Source organism: Anomalospiza imberbis, chromosome 1 (assembly GCF_031753505.1).
Source record: "Anomalospiza imberbis isolate Cuckoo-Finch-1a 21T00152 chromosome 1, ASM3175350v1, whole genome shotgun sequence".
In the NCBI taxonomy this organism is placed as follows: Eukaryota; Metazoa; Chordata; class Aves; order Passeriformes; family Viduidae; genus Anomalospiza; species Anomalospiza imberbis.
Window position 1 is genome coordinate 21,561,619 of NC_089681.1, and position 20,497 is coordinate 21,582,115.

Consider the following 20,497-nt stretch of genomic DNA (forward strand, 5'->3'; position numbering starts at 1 on the left):
TTGTATGTTCAAGATTACACTTTGAAACTGTAGATTTTCTTACAAATGGAATTACATGTGACTGCTTTCTGCATTTTGCCAGGGTTATTTCCAAAGAGGAATGCCATTGCTGTAGCTCAGTAAAGCGTTCGGTTGTTCAGATGTTGTGTTTTCCTTTGGGCTGTTTATTTGGTTAAACATTTTCTTTACAAAATATATCCCTCTCACTTTCACTGTTTATGTTGGAAAGCAGCAAGCGTTTGTTCCACCCTCCGATGACCTCTTACACTCACGGATTCTCCCCTGTTCTAGGGAGGGTAACAGCCTGGAAGTGCAGGTGGATATCGAATCCAAGCCAGCCAAGTTCCGGCACCACAGCGGGAGCAGCAGCGTGGAGGACGGCGGCGCTGCCGGGCGCGGCCCCGCCGGCTGCTCCGGCCCGCCCGAAGGCAAAGCCGGCGCCACCAAGTGGTCCAAGGACAGCACGGCGGGGAAGAAGTGCAAAGGTAAGCTGAGAAAGAAGAGTAGCATGAAGATTAATGAGACGAGAGAGGACATGGATGCTCAGCTGTTGGAGCAGCAAAGCACAAACTCCAGTGAATTTGACTCTCCCTCTCTGAGCGATAGTATTCCATCTGTAGCAGATTCACACTCCAGCCATTTCTCTGAGTTCAGTTGCTCAGATATGGAAAGTATGAAAACTTCCTGTAGCCATGGTTCCAGCGACTATCACACTCGCTTTACCACAGTCAGTGTTCTCCCAGAGGTGGAAAACGATCGCTTGGAAAACTCTCCACAGCCGAGTGGAATCCCTGTGCCTGTTCCAGCAGCCCCAAGCACTGATGTTCCACAGCTGAGTTACATTGCTGAGGAAAGCATTAATAACGGATCTTCGACAGATGCAGATTTAGGTGTTGGTGAAACACTGAAAGAAACAAACAACAACCATTCACAACAGGCTGTGGAATTAAGCACTGCTATTCAGACTGAAATGTAAATCTGTAAGTGCTGCAAAAATATGTTTGCCACTAAAGAACCCTAGCAAAGCTGGTTGAATCACATGCGACTTCCATAAGTTTCAGGTGACCAGCAGAAGCAAGGTTTTGATACAACTGCATTTTTTATCTACTTGTCTGATAAGGCAAAACACTTCCTATGGATCTTCGACCTGTGTGAAGAGACATGAAGGCTTTAACCAAGTGCATTACAGCAGTACAAATATGTCCATGTTTTGTATTTTTGCCACAACTTTGCTTGAAAGCGTATACTTGGTGTATTTAGATAAAAATTGGTAAATTCTTAATATGTTAAATGCTGAAATGAATAATATGTCCTGCACTGTTCACTTGGAAAATATGGGGTTTGGGATAAAGGGTGTTAGCTGAGCATTAGTGACTTAAAACCATTCTTGTGTGAGCTCTTAAATTTAAGGGAAGCAAAGACCTGCTGAGACCTATACAAACATACTTCAACAGTGAATATTCAGAATGGCAATTTTGTTTCATAACTGGACACACTGTATTTAGAATGCATGTAGAATGAACTACATATCTTCAGATGGATGTAGCCTGTGTCAGAAGTGTTTGTATGTGTGTACACTTTGAGCAGGGCTATGGCTTTTACATCATTTCAAAACATAAGAAATGGGTACGTAATATATGGTGGAATGGAGACATCACCTGTGTAGAGCAGTGGGGTTACCTATTTATTCATGCAACCAATCACAGCAGCAGGTAAGGCTACTATATAGTGTATAAAAACTGTAAAATAACAATCCAGTGATTTCTAAGCATTGTAGAAAAGCAGATGCAGTCACCTTTCATTGGGGGAAAATTGGTGCCCCATCCATTCTTGGTGCCTTTGGAAAAGACTGGGTTTGAAGTGCCTGGTCGTCTGAGGATTTTACTGTAATGTTTTCCAGAATGTCCTCTTTGGCCACCTTGGATCACTAAAGAAAATCCTAGAGAATGAAATGTCTGTCGTAGATACAATAATGAGGTATTGGCCTACCAAAGACTCACTCAGGCTTTAGTGGACTTGACATCTCTTTGCAAGACATGCCTGTCTTCAGTCCCAGAATCTTAAGTGCAGTGCAATGACTGCCCAAGTGCAAAGATGGGTTCCAAATATGCTGGCTTTTTTCTTTTTCTTTTGCATATGGAAGATGTACAGCTGAACACAAGCTGAAGTTGGCCAAAGCGCCTGCACTGTTAACATTTTTTTTTTGCTAAGTAATTCACTAAAATGAAAAAAAGTTGTGAATCTCAGAATAACAGTTAACAATGTTCTGTCTTGTGTTTCATGTATTGCCATTATGGTGCTACTGGAGGTTTGATTGGATGAAAAGAATGCCATGAGCTACAGTCCTCTTCCATGACTTATCCTCCCCAGTTTCAGTAATAGCTTATAACACTAGTGCCAGTTACGTTATTTGGTAATGCTTGTTACAGTATTTGTATATTTGCATTTCGGTTTTGCTCAATAATATGCGTGTAAACTGCATATCTGAAATAAATGTCTAAATACTGACTTCTAGTGGTCTATTGTTTAATGTGCTGATCAGCCTTACGAAAATGTGTGTGTTCCCAGGGAGCCTTTTTTCCTGACTGCTCTAATCTCTTGCTGCCTTTAAATATTTTTATTTGATTAGATGTGCTTTGGAAGTTGAATGCTCTGATTCTTGGAAATGTATGATCTAAAGTCAGTTGCATTTTGTACAAGATTTCTGCCTTCTCTAAAATGAAAAGAAATCTGATCTGCCTCTCTGGCAGGCAGGACAGTAAATGGTTTTGGGAGAGGGATGCTGTTCTGGCAGGAGCTCTTTAAACAAAGCTGCACCATCTTGGCACAAGTCAGATGGCTGACTAAACTCAAACTCTGTTTTCTCCATCTAAAGTGACGCTCTTCTCAGTTGACATGGCCTGCACAGAGTTCTTTCTGAAACACCACAGATTGGCCAGAGTTTCTGGGTAACACCTGGTGTTTTTTGCTGAGCTGAACTGCCTGTTCCTTAGGCTCATTTTCTCACCTACATCATGAGAGGCCAGCGAAGTGAGAAACTAAAACCAATGGGGATGCATTGCGGAAGCCCAAGCTGGATTGCCTCACTCCAAACCCATATGCAAGTTATACTTCTGTCAGATGGAAGAATTATTTCAGCAAGTTTAAACCTACCTCTTAATTTCTCAGCACCTCAATTTTGCTGTGCAGCTAATTGGAAATATGGGTTACTCTTGTTAATAAATTTTATCAAATAATAACCATTATTTTCAGTCACTCCAAAATAATCTGATAATTTTACATCACTTAAGGAGGTAACGTTAGAATGTAGGTAAGTTTTTTCTGGAGGTAAGTTTTTAGCAGAAAATGGTTTTGCTGATTAAGTTTGTAATATTTTTAAATTCAAAGGTAATTTTTTATAGGCAGTCTTCACAGCACCATTAAATTTAATGCAGCACTGAATTTTGAGTCTATAAAAAAGTAAAATATACACTTTCATTAATACACTAATGCAGAAGATGAGTCTCTTATTTACAGATTTACTGTAAGAATTTAATAACATTTTTTGCACTGAAATAAATTACAGGAAAGATCAAGTTTACATCTGATGTCCCAATACAGTTCTTTTTCAGAAATTTTTTTCATGATTCCTGGCCAATTTGACTAATTCATGTGAGGTTGTGGATCTTGAGGAAATTCATTTTAATATCTGCTGTATCTGAAACTATTTGAGATAGTTACAGCATTAGATAAAAGCCATCATAAAAGCTTTCCTTCTAGTGTTTGAATGTCTTTGTTGTAGCGCAGTATCCAGGCTTGTACATCCTTTCATTCAGTCGGTGTCACAAAGTTTTGCATGTATGAGCTAATTACATTTTACTGTTGCATAAAGATTTTTTGACTGACATCTCTTCCAGTCATTCAGACTGAGTTTTAAATAGTTGCCTACTTAGTAATACCGCCACTCTCATGGATATTAATGCATTTTAAGAATAATCAAGCAGAAGGTTGAAAAATACTAGAATTAATGAACCTAAACCCCATTAATATTCTAATTCAGATGAAATTGTGGCAGTCTTGAACAGAAACTTTGGAATGATGTTGAGATTAATTTAGAATCACTTTCTGAAATAACTGTGCTCTTCAGCTCTTGGTAACCAACTTGACTGCTCCTGCCAGTCCCAAAGGTGACACGCTGGTCTTCCCAGATGGAATAATCTGGTGTTGCTGTGGGAGCAAAATGGTTTCCTAGTGAGGACTGAAGAGCCCCAGGCCCGATCCTGGTAAGCACAACAGCCCCAGACAGGTGACAATGTCTTTGTTGCCTGTGGTCTCAAAGGGTAGGAGAAACGGAGAAAAGTGCCTGTGAGGTACTTGGTAATTGAAGCTGGTCTGGAGGAGAAGGAGGCATTGGATCCACAGCCTTAGGGGTGACACTGAACTTCTGTGCTGAACACAACCCCGAGTCTTGGCACATGGCTCTGGAGAGGAATCTGCTGTCGCACCTCGCTCATGTGCCAGGCCGGGTAACTGAGTATCTCTGAGGTGTGGCTGTCTCAGCACCTGCCTGCACACAGGGACCAGCAGGAAGCATTTTGTGGGACAAGCTCAGCAAGCTGCCAGGTACAGCTCTCCTTGCACCAGATCCTGGTGAGCTGGCTTTATGAAAGCTGGCTTTATTGTTGATTCCATCTCAACAATAAGGACATTAAATTTCCAGCAGCCTCAATTGGAGTGGTTGTGTTTAGGCACCAGAGCTCTGCTGATGGAGTTGTGTGGGCTTGAGCTTCCTTTTACTCACTGGCCTCATTCTCAAGACATTTCTAAGCACAGCATGCTGTGAGGTGCACTTTATCATCCCTCTTGCTTACAAGGAAAACCACTCCCATGTTGCTGACTGTGTTTACGAGGGTGGCATTTAGCAAGGAGCAACTGAAAAGCGGCACAGGGTTAAAAGGAAATGGCACTGCCGCAGCTGGAGGCTTCGTGTGTGCTGCAATGTGTTACAGCCCCTAGGGCAGGAGTGAGCCCCTGCTCCACGTGCTGCCCTTTGTCCCTTGGTAGCTGCAGCTCACAGCAGTTACACTGACTTGGGTCATAAATCTTGATTACAGCAGGGAAGAAGCTTTGTTCCCTGCTGTTCAAAACGATGTTATTTTGTTTATTGTAATGAACAAGTCTAAGTCTTCTGAAAGGCCTGGCAGCCACAGGAGTAGCCCTTTATTTGTGCAACTGGATTATACAAAGCAGAGCAGGTTCCGATGAGTGGAAATACATCCCACATAAGGGCAACGAGTGTGGTTTGTGCCAGTAACAGAGCTCTCACCACTGCCTGCACCACTGGGCAGGGAGAGTGGGAAGAGTGGTGGCCCTGTGGTACATTGACTTTTTGGCCAGGGAAGCAACCCTGCCATGCTGACACTCAGGCCTGGTAGCCCCTGTCAGCCTGGAGCTGGCTTCTCGAAAAACATCAAAAATATTTTGAAAGGATCAAAATAACAGGGGACTAAATAATTTTATAAATAAAATAACATGGGAACCCCCTTGTTCCCATGCTATTCCCTGGCCACTGACTGCATTTTTCCTGACTCCAGAAAGAATCTTGCTATCATCTCTTGTGTGAAAAGCAGGGATCTGTGTCCAGGAGCAGCTGGGTGTGTGCAGGCCTGGCCAGCTCGGCTGTACAGGACACATCCTCTGGGCGTGTGACTGACTGATTATTACCACTGCAGGGTCACATTCATTCCCCAGCTTCCCCAGGGACACCTGCAGAACCAGTGCTCTCATGCTGTTGTCCTGCTGTTGGGTTTGGTTGGTTTGTTTTTACAGAGGTGCACATTGACAGTGAGGGGGTGTGTGACAAGCCAAGAGCGTAACTCCATGCAGGGATTGGGGTCTCCCTGCCACAAAGCCAGGTAAGATATTTGGGGTGCTCTTGCTCCCCCTTAGCCCACTTTGTTGTTTCTAGGTGCTGTGTCCACACTGAGGCCATGCACTGCTGCATTGAGGTGGCAGCTACAATCCTACCTTTGCCCAGCAGAGCAGCCGAAGCTGCAGAAGAGATTATGATTATGATTATGGAGGGCAGAGGGGAACAAAAAAGCAGCATAAATAAAGGTCAAGCACAGAGCAGAAACAAGATTTAAAATATGGGAGCGTTCAAAAATAGAAGGGGAAAATTAGACCAGGGATAGCGGCTGCCCAGGGAGAGACGAGCTCCTGGCCCAGCAGTGAGGAAAGCAGTAATTAGCTCTGTGGCTTCCCCTGCTGACCATTACACAGATGGGACACAAAACACATCTTGCAGCAGATCCCATTGTGAGCAAGGAGCTGCTTTTGTATCGCTGGCCGGGGGTCTATGTACAAATCATGAACGGGATGGGACCGCTGAGGAATGCGTCTCGAGCTGTTTATTTTCCAGCATCACCCTCGTTACATGGTCATGACAATGGGAAGATGCCAGCAGCTCACATCCCAGGCAGCAGACAACAAACTGAATGTTACAAGTTACTTTAAATGCTTTTTGACCAATCACACACAAAGCAAAAGCATATTGACAGTAGTTCTATCCAACCAGTATAGCACACGTACCTTTGGTTAAAACAATGCTCACTTATTTCAAATACAATACCTGCTTGTAAGCCTTAAGACACAATGCACAGAGCTCCATTATTAAGCTCAGAACTTCCTAACATCTCACTAGACATACTTTTCTGTAACGTAGGGAGTAATTCTAGCCAAGCCTTAATACACTGACCATTGTTCTATTTGTCCTTACTTCTGTATAATTTTTCTGCTGACAAATCGCATGGCTACTGCTTAGCTCTAATCACAGCTCTGCTGTCTCCGAGGCCTGCCTTTTGCACCCTGCCCAAAACCCTGATTTTAAGGATCCCCACACTTTTGGTCTGCAGCTGCTCCAGTGCCTCACCTGGCCAAGGACCTTGTCTTTGACAGGTGACTCCACATTTGCTGTCCAGCTGCAGCTATTGGGGGCTGCAGAGATTTCTCCTGCAATTTCCCAGACTAAGGCAAGAGGAACAGACTTAGGCAGCCCGTACCTGTCAAACAAATGGTGAAATCCACACCTGAAGATATTCCCTTCTGTACCCCTTGCCCACAAAATGCCTTCCAGTGGTCTAATATTGCCCCTTCAGTTTTGAAGACTGGTGCTCTTGGCTTGAGCTGTTCAGGCCAAATCAGCAGTAAAACTCCTAACATGTGTTTGATTCCATTTTTTTTTTCCTAAGTTCTGTGTCTCTAGAAATTGTTCTGCCTGTCCATCAGGCCCTCCCAAAGGCTGCTTTAAAAAGTAGCCAATCTCAATGAAACCTGAAGGAGGCAGGACCATCACCAAAATGACTGCAGGCAAGGTTGGTGTTTTACATCCTCAACAGCCGAAGTTTAGGGTCTGCCTTAATCTGAGGAGATCACACACACACAAAGTGAAAACCCGTTAATTGCCAAGTAGCACTTGTACTGATGATGCTTTAGGAATTAAAACCCTCATCCTTGGCACTCCAAGCTGAAACTCAAAATCCACATGTCAGAATTACAAGCCTGAAGTGTACTGAGCCAGAAAAGAAGCCATAATTGTACTTTTCAAGAAAAAAAACTTTATTAATTAATATACACCTGAGAAAAATTTTCATTAGAACAACATTCTTGATATTTCTGCAGTGCTAAGTGAGTTTGATATACATTTATATCATCTGTGCAAAGAAGGCATCAGGGTATCTGAGAAATTTAAAAGCTTCACCTTTGAAGGAACTTTGTCAGAATCAAATATAAAACCTAAGTAATGCCTGAAATTAAAAAAAAATCATACTGGTCCAAAAAACTGGTTTAGTTTTATGAATATATCTGTAAACAGAAATAGCTGGTATTTAAAATAATCTGAATACAAAACTCAGAGTTAAGTATTTCTATTGTGCAGTGCAGGCACTTGTTCTTCTGTCACTGCCCAAAAGAAGCCATCCTTCTGCACACACAGGAAAAACGTTCTCTGTGCACTAAAAATTACTCACCTGTTGAAAACATACCCATCCATTTAATAATCGTTTCCATGACAAGCTAATCAGTAATTCATTCACCTTTTTTGTTAAGATTTACTGAGCCAAAATATTTAAATCTGTTTTGTACTGACTGGGAATAGCAAACAAACAGATGGCCAGCTAGAGTTTCCTGAAAAATGTTAATACTTCTTGTAAACTCATTTTAGCAAAGTTACTGCTAACTGACCCACTGATCTTGAAGAAACTTCTTTACCACAAGAACACAGAACTCCCAAAATGATGTAACAAGTGATGACTAAAAGTGTATTTATCTATTGCACCATCAAGGTGTTTCACATTGCATATATAATGTAAGAAAGATTTTTCTGAGTCTAAATAAAATCAGTATGACAAATGAACTGAACAGAGGTGGGCATTAAATTCTAGAGATGCATACAACTACCAGAAAAAAAAGAGCAGCATGTTTTAAATGTGCATATGCTATCAAAACAAAAGAGAATTCCACCAGTCCAGGTAAAGACCCACTTGAACCCAGGCAAGTCTGCAGAGTTCATTCATTCATCTTCTAACATGAACTATGTGCATGCAGCCGATAAACTTTAACTTCTTAAAGTTCATAAACCTTTTTAAGGCTCTCAAGATCTTCCAGTGAGTACTGATCACTCTGGCTTTCTGAAAGTAAGCCAAACAGTTGCTGTACCTCTTCTTTTTCATTTTTGCTGAGAAGGGCCAGCACCACCTGAAAAAAAAACCCAACAAATTATTTTGTAATCAGCACAGGTTGACTGAAAATCATAATACCTGATAGAAATACAGAAGTCAGTGTGTTTTTTCCTTTTAAGATATGAAAATTTCCTTTAGATTTCTGTGCAATTTAAGTACACATTCAATCAGTCTATGTTCTTACCTTAAATCTTTTTGCTTTGCTTAAGTAGAAAAGGTGCTGATATGCAAGGCCAGGATCTTTTCCAGCTATGTAATGTTCCAAGGACTGGATAAAAATCAGAAGGATTTCTCCTTCAAGTTTGTTACTTAGCAGCACTGGCAATGTTTTTGGATCAGTAACTGTTAAAAGATCTGCACAAGCAGCTTTATCCTTATTGGCATTCAGTGCATTTATGATCTGACCGAAGTCATAAGCGTTGGGTGGTTCCGAAACACGGAGCTTCTCAGAGGACCTCCTTGGCACTGGCTTTGGAACAGCCTCCTCAGCAGGAACACGGCGAGTCTCAGCATCTTCTGATGTAGCAAACTGCCTCTCTTCCTGTTCATCAGCTTCAGTCACCTTCACAAACAAAGTGGCAACAGATCACTTAATGTGGACACAGAGATAACCTGAAGCTTCATAAACTGCATTTATCTGTCCTATCACTGGATTAAAGCTGGCAGTGTGCTCTTCATCAAAGCAAGGCAATCCCATATTCTTCCATGTCCTACTGGCCCCAGAACAGGACCTCTCTAATTCACCTTTAAAGGCTTGCAGTCAAAAGTGTGTTTTTTTACACCTCATTTTCACTGCTTGGCACTGCACTGTGTAATCTCCCCTGGAGAGCACTGGAAGAAAGGAGGACTCTACACATGTACTAAATGTGAAGCTCCAGAAGACAGGGACGGCTGGAGTCAAGGCAGCAGACACCCATGTTTCATTTCTCTGTTATGCCTCCAGGGCACTACAGGCACATGGCAGCTGGATCAGGTTGCTGTTTGAAGTCTTGCTTTGGGAAAAGAAAGCTCAGCATGGATAAACTGCCTCACTATGCACTTACCTTCTCCTGAAACTGCAGCCTCTATCAAGTTTCATGAAGCAGTTACTAAAATTTAACTAAGGGGCCAACTACATTTGCTAAAATCTATTTCAAGCCATCAAGAGTTGTGAAATTAGTGTAACCTGACTAAAACTTACTGAACAGGGTCTCTCAATGCCAAGTATTTTGAAAAGTCTGAAGATTCTGTATCTCCTAGAATACAGGTTTAGTAATTTTTGGAAAATACTGCATTTTGCTTATAGACACTTTGTTCTATTTTTCAACAATCCTTAGATTTGAGGGAGAAACCTTATATAATAACCTTTTATATAATCATAGCTTGATTAACACAGAATACTAGTGATAAATTATTTTTCTAATTTTGTTTTCCTTTGCAGTCTGTTTTCATGAAAAAAGACTACCTTGTGCTACAGCAGGTGAAAGAGAGGAGCCTCTCCACAGAGGCACTTTTAATTATGACAGCAAACATAAATGCTTCCTGCATCACCCCTAGAAAAATTACCAACACCAGCAATGTAGTTAGCTGGTCCCTGACCAGCTAACCCTGGTCAGGGACCCTGGTCATTTCCCAGGTTCCACTGTTTGTCACAACTCAGAGCTTAACTAACACTTTACCAGCTTATGCCAGTTACATAAAATCCCATGAGCTCGTGACAACCTGAAGGACTTCAAGAACTTATTTTCTTTCCTATATAAGTAACTGCAAGTTCCATTATAGGAAATTACATTATCAAATTATAGTATCACTGTACAGACTGGTAACTATGTATTTTAACTATACATTTTTAAATGAAAAGGAGAAAAAGAATTCTTAAACGACCAGCAAAGCTACAATCCAAAAATATCAGATGACTGAGAAAATCCTTTCATCACCTAATTCTACCCAGAACTGTGCAAAGCTAACATTTTGATCCTGTACATAACATTACATCCTGTGTTTCTTTTGTAAGATCCTACAGATGTTTTACTCTTGCTCTTTAGGGTAGGATTTCATTTTTCATACCCATAACTTTAGGGCCAGCACAGGAGCAGCCAGCACATCTGCTGACCACAGACCTCTGCCAGCACAGACCCAGAGGCTGCCCAAGGATCAAAGACTTCAAAAACAAAACTGCTATTTCACAGCTGCACTCTGTAAAATGTATTTCAAAGCTTAAGCAGCTTTCATTTACAAGGAGCATATCCTCGAGTTTAGTGCCATCTAAATGGACTACTTCCCTTCCTGCTGTAGTTCTGAATACACTTGTGAGAAGTCCAAGCTTTATCATATGTAAAAATCCTCCAATATGCCCTCAAAATGATGTGAAAAATACAACACCACCCCCACAAAGATATAGATTCAACATGGGCAAACAAAAGCTTTAGTATTATCTCTTCAAATGTGCAGCTTCTGTTGGGTTTGCTTTTAAGAAATGAACAGGTACACCACCTCTTGTATGGTTATTTTCTTCCTGTGTGTTTGCTGACTGCCAGCTTCATCACTGCTGTCAAGGTGAAGCAGTTGGGTTACCTCCTCTAATTCCTTTTGTGCTTCAAGAACATTTGGATCTATTAGAAGTACCTTGTTGAAATCATCAGCACTGGCTTGATAGTTCTGTAAGTAGAAGAAAATATTTTTCTCATATGCACATCACTAGAAAAATAAATCGGAAGTACCATACTGTCCTTTACAAGTAAGAAAGGTAAAAATACTGGGATCTGGACACGTAAGTAGACAAAAATAATCTAAATACTGATAGTGTGATTTCTTTAGAGGGGAAAAAAGAACTAAGAGTGAGTTAATACTCTGTGACTAAATATTTCCAATTAAATATGTAATATGAAATAATTTCTTTTCAGAAACCTATTCCGTGTATCAGAGAGCAAATTATTGAAGTTTGCTGCTTTTAAGCATAATTGCTTACAGTGTGACACTGCTTCACAATTCACATGTGAGTCCAGCAAGTTTGCATACTTGCTTTGCCAATAATAGAGTTAAACTGAGCTTTGATTAAAGATGTATCTAATCTTCCTGGGCTTCAGTCCAACAGACCATCTCTTACAGTGAAATTTTGGTAATACTTGAGAAGACTGGGATTATGTTATGACCTCTGGGCTAAACAAGATTAGGACAAACACAGTGACAGAATAGCATCAGGACACAGTTCCTCAATAATCAGTCTTGTAATTTGTTTCATGCTTTTATTTCCCATTTTTTAATGTTTAATTACTATTTTTAAACTAAATTTTCTGTAGAGACAAAGTTAATAGCATCAATTGAGGAAGACTGGAATTATCACATAGAAAAATCAAGACATCTCAAGGGCTGGAGTATCAAAAATAAAGATTAAATGCAGCAGTAAACAGTAAAAGACCATGCAGACAGTAAAAGACCAATATAATTTATTGTGTGAGTGGTCTAGTATTTCTTCTGTTCCCAAGCAGCATCATAAGGTTACTATTAAATCATTTGTATTATCATGGAAAAAAAAATCCTCATGTATCACCTGAGGTACTTCCTCAGCACCTCTACTGTAACAGAGGAACCAGTGTCCAAGTCACTCAAACTCTTTCCCACATTTTGTTCCAAACTGGTGGCCAGTATTCAAGGTGCAGAGGGGCTGCAGGACATGAACTGAAGCCTGCTAGGTCATGAAGGAACACTGAGAGAACTGAGAATTATGTACCCCTAGCAAAGGAATGCACAAAGGAGCTAGGGTGCTGTCATCAGAAATCCACTACTAATTAAGCTAAATCATTTGAATTACAGATGTGAGGATTCACAACTACAGAGAAAGGAGAGGAACAGACTTCTGGAAACAGTAACAAGGGTCAGCAACCAACTCTACTGAATTTAAAACTGCAGCCTGCCCAACTGCCCAACAAAAATCATACAAGATGACTGCACCCAAAGCAAGAGCAGGGACTAGCAGTTGCAGGAGATGCCACGTGGGGTGCTGTGTACTGTGTCACAGGCCTAACATATCTCACTAACGTTTTTTCCTGAGCTTCCCTTAACTACATCCTGGTAAATCTGTAAAAAAAAAAACTCTCATTTACTACATTAAATTCCACTGCAGCTTTTTTAGTTAAATGTGTGTCTAATTACATACAAATAACACTTCCCACCTTAGTTAGGTCTTTGCCAAACTACATGCTTTTAGCTCATACAATTCTTCATTACAGAGTCATTTGTCAACTTCAGATAGGTAAAATCAGATAAAACGACAAAAAACTATCACTTTCATCCCTGAGATTACCAATAATGAAGACATTAAATCCAACCATAACAAAACATTTTGGGAGTCCCCAGCTCAGGCTGTTCTGAAGGAATCCATCAACACTATGTTTCTGGTTGTCTTCAATAAAACAAAAATAGCAATTTTTTTCTAGGATATGCAATAAGCAAATCTCACCTTCTTCATGGGTGTGTAACACCCTTTTTTTCTGCCCGGTAGAATCACCATGTACTCACATTTATACTGATGTTTTATCAAGTTTAACAACATAAGGTTAGAGATGATTAATACCAGGTAGCTTAGCACAGTTACAGAAAAAACATTACATAAAATTAAGACTTTTCACACTTTCAAAATTTTATAGCTACTGCAACAGAGGAACAAATGTATCCCGTTCCTAGGACCTGCATTTGGAATTATAACATGGGATGAGAATAGACTGGTATGCTGCTAAGCACAAACAGGTTCTCAGGTGACTTGCAAGCTGAGACACCATCCAGTAATTTTTTGTTAAGGCATCCAGCATAACGGAGGTCTGAGTAAGTGTCCATTCATTTGAAGGACAATGATGAAACTTGGACCTCCAGTCCACCCCTGCAACACGGAAGACAGCATTTCAGATGCTTGTTTCAACACACTCGTAAATTTAATATTAAGCAGGTGATAAGAGCTGCCACCATGAGCCTACAAAATCAAGAAGCTGATAATTCAATACCAAGTAAGAGGTGATGGGTAGACCAAGGATTGCTTTGGGAGAATTGTGGAGTGTAAAGGCTAACTTAACATCACTGAAGATGGGGAACCACCAGAGGGAAGGACAAACAGAACAACATGGTTCAAGTGATGGAACATGAGACTTGAAGTCACATTCAGGATGGATATGATCAATGCGTCTGCATTTATGATGATGAGGTAAAAGGATACTCTAAAAACGGTATGTTAAGATAAGCACTGTGGAGACACCACCATCGTGCAGATGGAAAGGAAAAGGCTGAGTACTGCCACTGCCACAGACTGAAAAAGTACAGCACTGACAAAGGGTTGTAATGCATTGGGGGAAGAAAGAGAAAATGATGATAATTAAACCTCTGGTTTAATATGACACTTAAACATGAGCAGATGCCAAGACAGCTTGAGATTTTGGTTTGGACAGATGAAGATAGACTTGGAGAGAATCCATTTGTCATCAGCACAGTTATAATAAACTCCTTGACAGAAAAAAGAGACCAGGATACCCAGAAGGAGAATACTAGAACATTAGAACAGACTTGAAACTCACTTAACCAATCACCAGTCAAACCTTATTTATTGCAATATTATTGTATTTTCTCAAATTATTACATCAACATGTGGATTTCTATGTAGCAAAAATATTTATATAATGTTTTATGTATGCCTAATTCTCTATAAAGTAATAAATCATCACACTGAGTACTTTGTTTGTATATACCCATTGACAGCAACTACCTCATTGCCTTTGAAGAGGATAAGCAAGTTTAGAAGTGCTTAAGAATACCTGCCATGTTCTTTTTCCTCACCTGTAATCCTTTGTACGCTAGTGCTCTTCTATAAAAAGCTTTAATATTAGAATCTTCTATCTGAAGAACATGATCACAATCCCGCTTAGCCTCTTCATATTTATACAGTTTCAAGTAACAGAGAGCTCTAACACAGAAAAACAGAATATACTGCAATGTAAGTAATTCTACAGTGTTGTGCTGCCAACATCTTCTGACTCACAAATGTTAATTAAAATACTTCAAACAATTCAGTCTCAATGTGATGTTTTTAAAAGTACGTAAAACCGTTAACCATCAAGAACATCACTGGATGGATTTAGAGAAGGCCAATTCCTGCAAAAGAAGTAAAAATTCAAGCATGACTAATGCCTGAAGTTAAGCAGGTATGCAAGTATTTTAAAAGCAGAGCCTACATTAGTACAGTATGATAGTATAGTGGTCAATGTAATACGGATTTAATACAACCATTCAGGGTAAAAAAGTACTCTGGATTAAATAAGCAACACTGCTCTCTGTACCAAATTATTACTTGGAACTCTCCTATTCAAGTACTGGTCTAGTCAAATCCTTCTTAGTTGTAGAAGCTGATAAGATTACAGCATAAAGAATTACGCTGCTGAATTAGGTCAACCTTTAAAATAATGCTGACATATGACTGTGTTCTTACTTCTATTTTCTCAGAATGTACATTTTCTCTGAATTATTACTCTTCTTATCTGAGATATTGCTACTGCATGTTAAGGTTTTAATTCAAATCATACCAGTATTCTTTTAAAAAAATCTCAAAAATGCTGCAAAATGCTATGCTAATTGTACCTTCTACTACTGTTTACTCTATTTATATAGAGGATTTTAAGATCTATATCAGTGACATTAATACTTTCTCCCCTTGAAAAATGTTTTTACAGGAAATCCATTTTGTTGTTATAGACATTTATCAGGTAGGGGAAAAATCCCTTTTTCACAACAATGAGTGAAGGGATGCAAAATCTCTATCTGAAATGAGAAAATGCAACTACTGTTATCCCACAAAGCAGCATTAGCTTTTGCATCTTTACCTGTTAGTGTAGACAGTACATTCCTCAGTATTTAACTTCATGCACTCACTGTATTTATTTGCAGCTTCTTCATATTCCCCCATTTTCACAAAATCATTGCCTTCATTTTTCAACCTCTTGAACTTCTCCATTGCTTCCTCACCTACAGCATGAAAGGATCACAGTGTCACGTAAGGTCAGTTCATTAAGGGTGGCAGACTAAGGATTAAGGCCTGGCAATGGAGTCCCTCTGTCACTGCACTCAGCCATTCCTGTCCCCAGCCTCCCCTGCTGCTCCAACAAAGGCATGACCAGACCTACATTTGGCTCAACGAATACTTCCCCATCCACCAGCGTTACTTCTCTGCTGAAAATAATGGGAATGCAACAGACAGCTCTAAGCTTTCCCAGTTTTTGTGTGGTAGAGAGGGCCTACCTGAGTCCACTGAGACCCTGCTTTTATTTACAATGGTGGAGACTTAATCAGCAGGAATAAAGGCCTTCCAGATCTCCACCATCACACCAAGGCGGCCATAATTTGATCTAACATTCTCTTTGCAATCATACCACAGTTACTGTGCTAAACTGACAACGACAAACAAATCACATCAGTTGGAGTTAGGGATAAATCAGTAATACTCTGTTAAGAACTATTTCTAAAAGATGCAGTAAGGAACCTCCAAACACCTAACTACACTTTTTAGTGTAGTAACTGTTATTCCATAATTGCCTTTCCTTCTTAATTCCACATCATTTGCTGCATATGCTTTTGGGTTAGGCTACAGTTTTTAGCTGTGTTTGCAGTGAAAAACTGATCCTGACTGCAGCTTCACGACTCTGTTGCAAGCAAACAGTAATTATCAACATAGCCCCAAGTAAATCATTATGAAATAATCTACTTTTTTCAGCATGCTAAAGAACATGAGCCCCCTGCCAAGCTTCACGTTTTCAACACTGTACATAACCAACCATTTTAACCAATAACTGAACTCATCAAGTTCTTTTATAAAAACATGGCAGTTTCCTATGCCAGAAAACTACACGTGGAGTTGGGAAAAATAACCTACATGAAACACACAACTAAATTATAACTCAAGTTGCAAGACATGAAGAAAAGCATACAATTGTTGCAAAAAACTAAAACAACAGTAAGGTTTAACTACTGACTGGATATTACTGCTGGCAGCCTTTCAGTACCAGCTATCACTGTCAGGTCTCACTGTTGCAGCAGAGGCCTGAGAAGGCGGCCACACCTTTAAGAGTCAGCCTTCAGCAAAGAAAACAGTTACACAATCATTGTTTAATATTTCTAAAAACAAAGCCTAACCAAAGCCTTCTCTATCTGAAACAGACTGAGATATGTTTTGCATCAAAATGCTGCCAAGCACTTGGAAGACACTCAGTATTGCAGTGATGCATTATAGACAGATAACCCCATCACTGGTACCTATTTGGCTAACAGCCCAGTGACAAACTGCAGTCACCCCTGTTGTTAATCGAGGGGAGATTATCTTCAATACTACTTTATATTGAAATAAACTCAAAAGGAAACCAATCAATACTTAAATAAGGAATCATAGGGTTAAAGCCTTTGCAAAGGGAGTGTTTAATGTCAGTAACAACTCAATCAGAGAGCTTCCTTCACCTTATTTACTGAAGGAGAAAAATGGAAACTGCAATGAAGGGGAAAAAAAGTCAGGAAGAAGTTAAGTTTCCCAGAGTTCAGCACTCAGTGATTATGTATAGACAGGTCCAGAACATCTTTGAAAGGTGTCTCCTAAACTTCTGCCAAAGTTGGGTGACTGGTGGTTTTTCTGGGGGAAAACTCTGTTATAACTGTGTTATGATGTCAGGGAAACAACTGATGCTCATGTCCTGGGGGGCATCAGGCACAGCACTGCCAGCAGGGCATGGGAGGGGATTGTCCTGCTGTGCTCTGCACTGGGGCAGCCTCACCTTGACTGCTGGGGGCAGTTTTGGGCACCACAATATAAGAAAGATACTAAGCCATTAGAGAGCATCCAAAGGAGGGCCATGAGCATGGTGCAGGGTCAGAGGGGAAGCTGTATGAGGAGTGGCTGAGGTTACTTGGTCTGTTCAGTCTGGAGGAAACTGAGAGGAGACCTCACTTGAGGACTTCAACATCCCCACAAGGGAAAGCAGAGGGGCAGGCACTGATCTCTTCTCTCATGACTAGTGACAGGACTCAGGGAAACAAAGATAGGGGAGGTTTAGGATGGGTATCACAAAAGAAGTTCTTCACCCAGAGGGTGGTTGGGCACTGGAACAGCTCCCCAGGGAAGTGGTCACAGCACCAAAGCTGACAGAGTTCAAGAAGGGTTTGGACAATGCTCTCAGGCTCATGATGTGACTCCTGGGGTGTGCTGGGCAGGGCCAGCAGTTGGGCTTCAGTGATCCTGATATTTTGCCTATGAGTATTACTGCAGATTTTATATAACTTAACTTTATATAACTAAATTACATGCTGCAAACTACATCACTTGGTTTAAAAAAATTACTGTAACTGCTCCACAAAGCACATTAAACTCCATCATGTAAATTACAGTATTACAGTAATTTACTTCGGCTTTTCACAAAGATCTCTTAATGAGTGTTTTCTAAAGCAGTTTCTTTTACATTGTTAAAATGTATTCCATTGTCTAATTAGGTTTAGTTTCTGAATGTGTATTTGCATTAGCTATACATACAATTCATCTGCAATTGTTCTTCTCTGTTGATGTCTATAGTACTTGGCTTATTCTCTGAAGTGAGGCTTCCTCCATCCCACCTGTGTAGCTGAGCAGCAACTGGAACAACTGGAATTGGTGGCAACTTCTCCCTCCAACTGGGACCATCCTGATCTATTAAAGTCTTTGTTATTCTGAAAAAGAACAGCCCCACCAACATGACTTTTCATGTATTTAACTCAGGCTTTAATAACTTACAACCAATTCAATGCAATGAATTGCAATGTTCCAATTAAAAAAAACCTGAACAATTATCCTTAAGGCTAATTTGAAAAATATTATCACAGCAGTCAACAGTATCACATTCGTTTTCCACTTTAGAGTATTATGGTGGCATTTAGAAGACAAGCTGACTTCAGCACGATCTGTAAATATTTAAGCCAATGACTGATTCTGCAACTAAGCTCTAAATGCTGCCTACCACATCAAGTAAAGAAATTTAAAAAAAAAGTATTTATTTTGGTTACTCTTCTCAGCTGTTCATAGGTGTTACTTGTAGTAAGTGAGATTGCAATATTTTCAGGCAAAACGTGATACTTAGATTTGCAAATGTCAAATGAAACCTCTTCCACAACAACTGTCTAAAGAAACCAATCCAGGTCACAAAGTAGTCTGCATTAAGTTGCATTTTATATAGTCAGAAATGTATCGATCAATCCCCATTTTAAAACATTTTAATTACATATAAGAACTGTCTAGTCTTTCTTTAACAAACACACACACACATATATATATATCAACTATTTCCACATATGTGAAATTTTGTAGTGTTTAAAAAAAAAATCAACTCGGAGAATAGCAGTGTAATAAACATCTCCTAATCTCAAATGGACTTAAGACCAAGTTCACCTGGTAAAAAGTCTAATTAATAATTTAAGAAAGGACAATTCTGAATTGAATAGCAAAGCAAGTCATGGATACTACTACTACTACATGGATACTACAAGAAATAAAACTAAATTTTTTTAAATCAGGTGCACTTCCATCTAACACAGTGTGAAAAACATACTGCATGAACACACATCCAAAAAAAAAGTTAAGAACCTTTAAAGTGACATGAAGAACAACACAGAATGATCATAAATTACTCAATGGAGTTTCCTTATTTACTTTTGTTCTTTTAAAGTATTTGAATAACAGCTATTTAAAATAAAGTGTCAGTGTAATACTTTGGCAATACAAGCAGAGCACTCAAGACCATATTTTTTCCCATTGTGGTCTGATCAAAAAACTAATACAAGAAGCAGCACCAGTTCTAATCTCCTTTATGTAGAACAGAAGTTACCAAAATACTTTAAAGAATGACAGAGACTACAAAGTCTGTAGAGCTATATAATGAGCAAGTTTATGTTTTACACCATGCTGCATAAAAACCATGTGTTTTTGAAAGTAAATTTCTTCAGACCCAGAATATCACATTCCATAGCATAATGTAGCTGCTTTATTTGATTTCTAAGTGATCAAAAAGACTATTTTAATGTGTGTCTGCACATGCCCTTGCAGGGGCTCTCCTCTGCCTGTACCATTCCTAAGTATGTTAGAGGACATACCAACAATGTGGCTTATCCAAGTACTGCTTTGCTCTAATTTTACTAAATCTTCGGGATTTTAATGATAGCCTGAACTCAATTGCCAAGAAAAAATATGGCACACCATCACAAATTTAACAACCCAAGATTTACTCAGGTTGCTTTTTTAGGCAACAAAACAGTACACTTCATATGAACATGTCAATTAATTAACTTTAGATATTTCCCATAGAAAGTAATGGAGTAATTCTACAGGAAACCCAGTCATATTGAATTCCTATTTGTTTTTTCATTTATCATAATGAGCTTAAAAAGTTGCAGGAAAAAACTCTAATTCATCAAAATCCACAAAAAGAATCTTGCATTACCTGATGATCAACTGATTTCTTGTAGTATCATAATGTAAGCAGAGTCTTTTGCAAAAATGCATACTTGTGTGCCATGATTAGCTTAAAAAGCACAGGTGTCTCATGAAAAAGCTGGGACAAACACACTCATTTCTCACCACCAACACCCCAACTTGACCCAACAATTCTGCAGTTCTGGAGCTGATCACAAATTTCTTTCTGCAGTACAGTACTCATACTGGACTTTGTAAAAAGAGCTTCCAAGCTATTTCAGGCAATTTGCTCACTGATACTAAAGGAACTGGGACAACTCGAATGAAACTTCAGTTTAGTAGGAGG

The 20,497-nt window shown here is 39.7% G+C and overlaps 2 protein-coding genes across 6 annotated transcripts in view; one reads left to right on the plus strand and one right to left on the minus strand.

Annotated features, from left to right (window-relative positions):
- RNF19A (ring finger protein 19A, RBR E3 ubiquitin protein ligase) overlaps positions 1-2,508 on the plus strand; it is a 59,286-nt gene extending 56,778 nt beyond the window's left edge. For all 4 annotated transcript variants that reach the window (XM_068183848.1, XM_068183833.1, XM_068183841.1 and 1 more), the window contains one exon: positions 292-2,508. In XM_068183848.1, the coding sequence (XP_068039949.1) occupies positions 292-976 (685 nt within the window). In that variant the 3' untranslated portion in view covers positions 977-2,508. The remainder of the gene's footprint in view (positions 1-291) is intronic.
- Positions 2,509-7,572: 5,064 nt separating this feature from the next.
- The window catches only part of SPAG1 (sperm associated antigen 1), a 37,297-nt gene continuing 24,372 nt past the window's right edge, over positions 7,573-20,497 (minus strand). For both annotated transcript variants that reach the window (XM_068183963.1, XM_068183972.1), the window contains exons 14-19: positions 18,244-18,416; positions 15,557-15,698; positions 14,517-14,643; positions 11,190-11,354; positions 8,902-9,279; positions 7,573-8,733 (exon numbers count right to left, since the gene is read on the minus strand). In XM_068183963.1, coding sequence (XP_068040064.1) covers positions 8,602-8,733; positions 8,902-9,279; positions 11,190-11,354; positions 14,517-14,643; positions 15,557-15,698; positions 18,244-18,416 — 1,117 coding nt within the window. In that variant the 3' untranslated portion in view covers positions 7,573-8,601. The remainder of the gene's footprint in view (positions 8,734-8,901; positions 9,280-11,189; positions 11,355-14,516; positions 14,644-15,556; positions 15,699-18,243; positions 18,417-20,497) is intronic.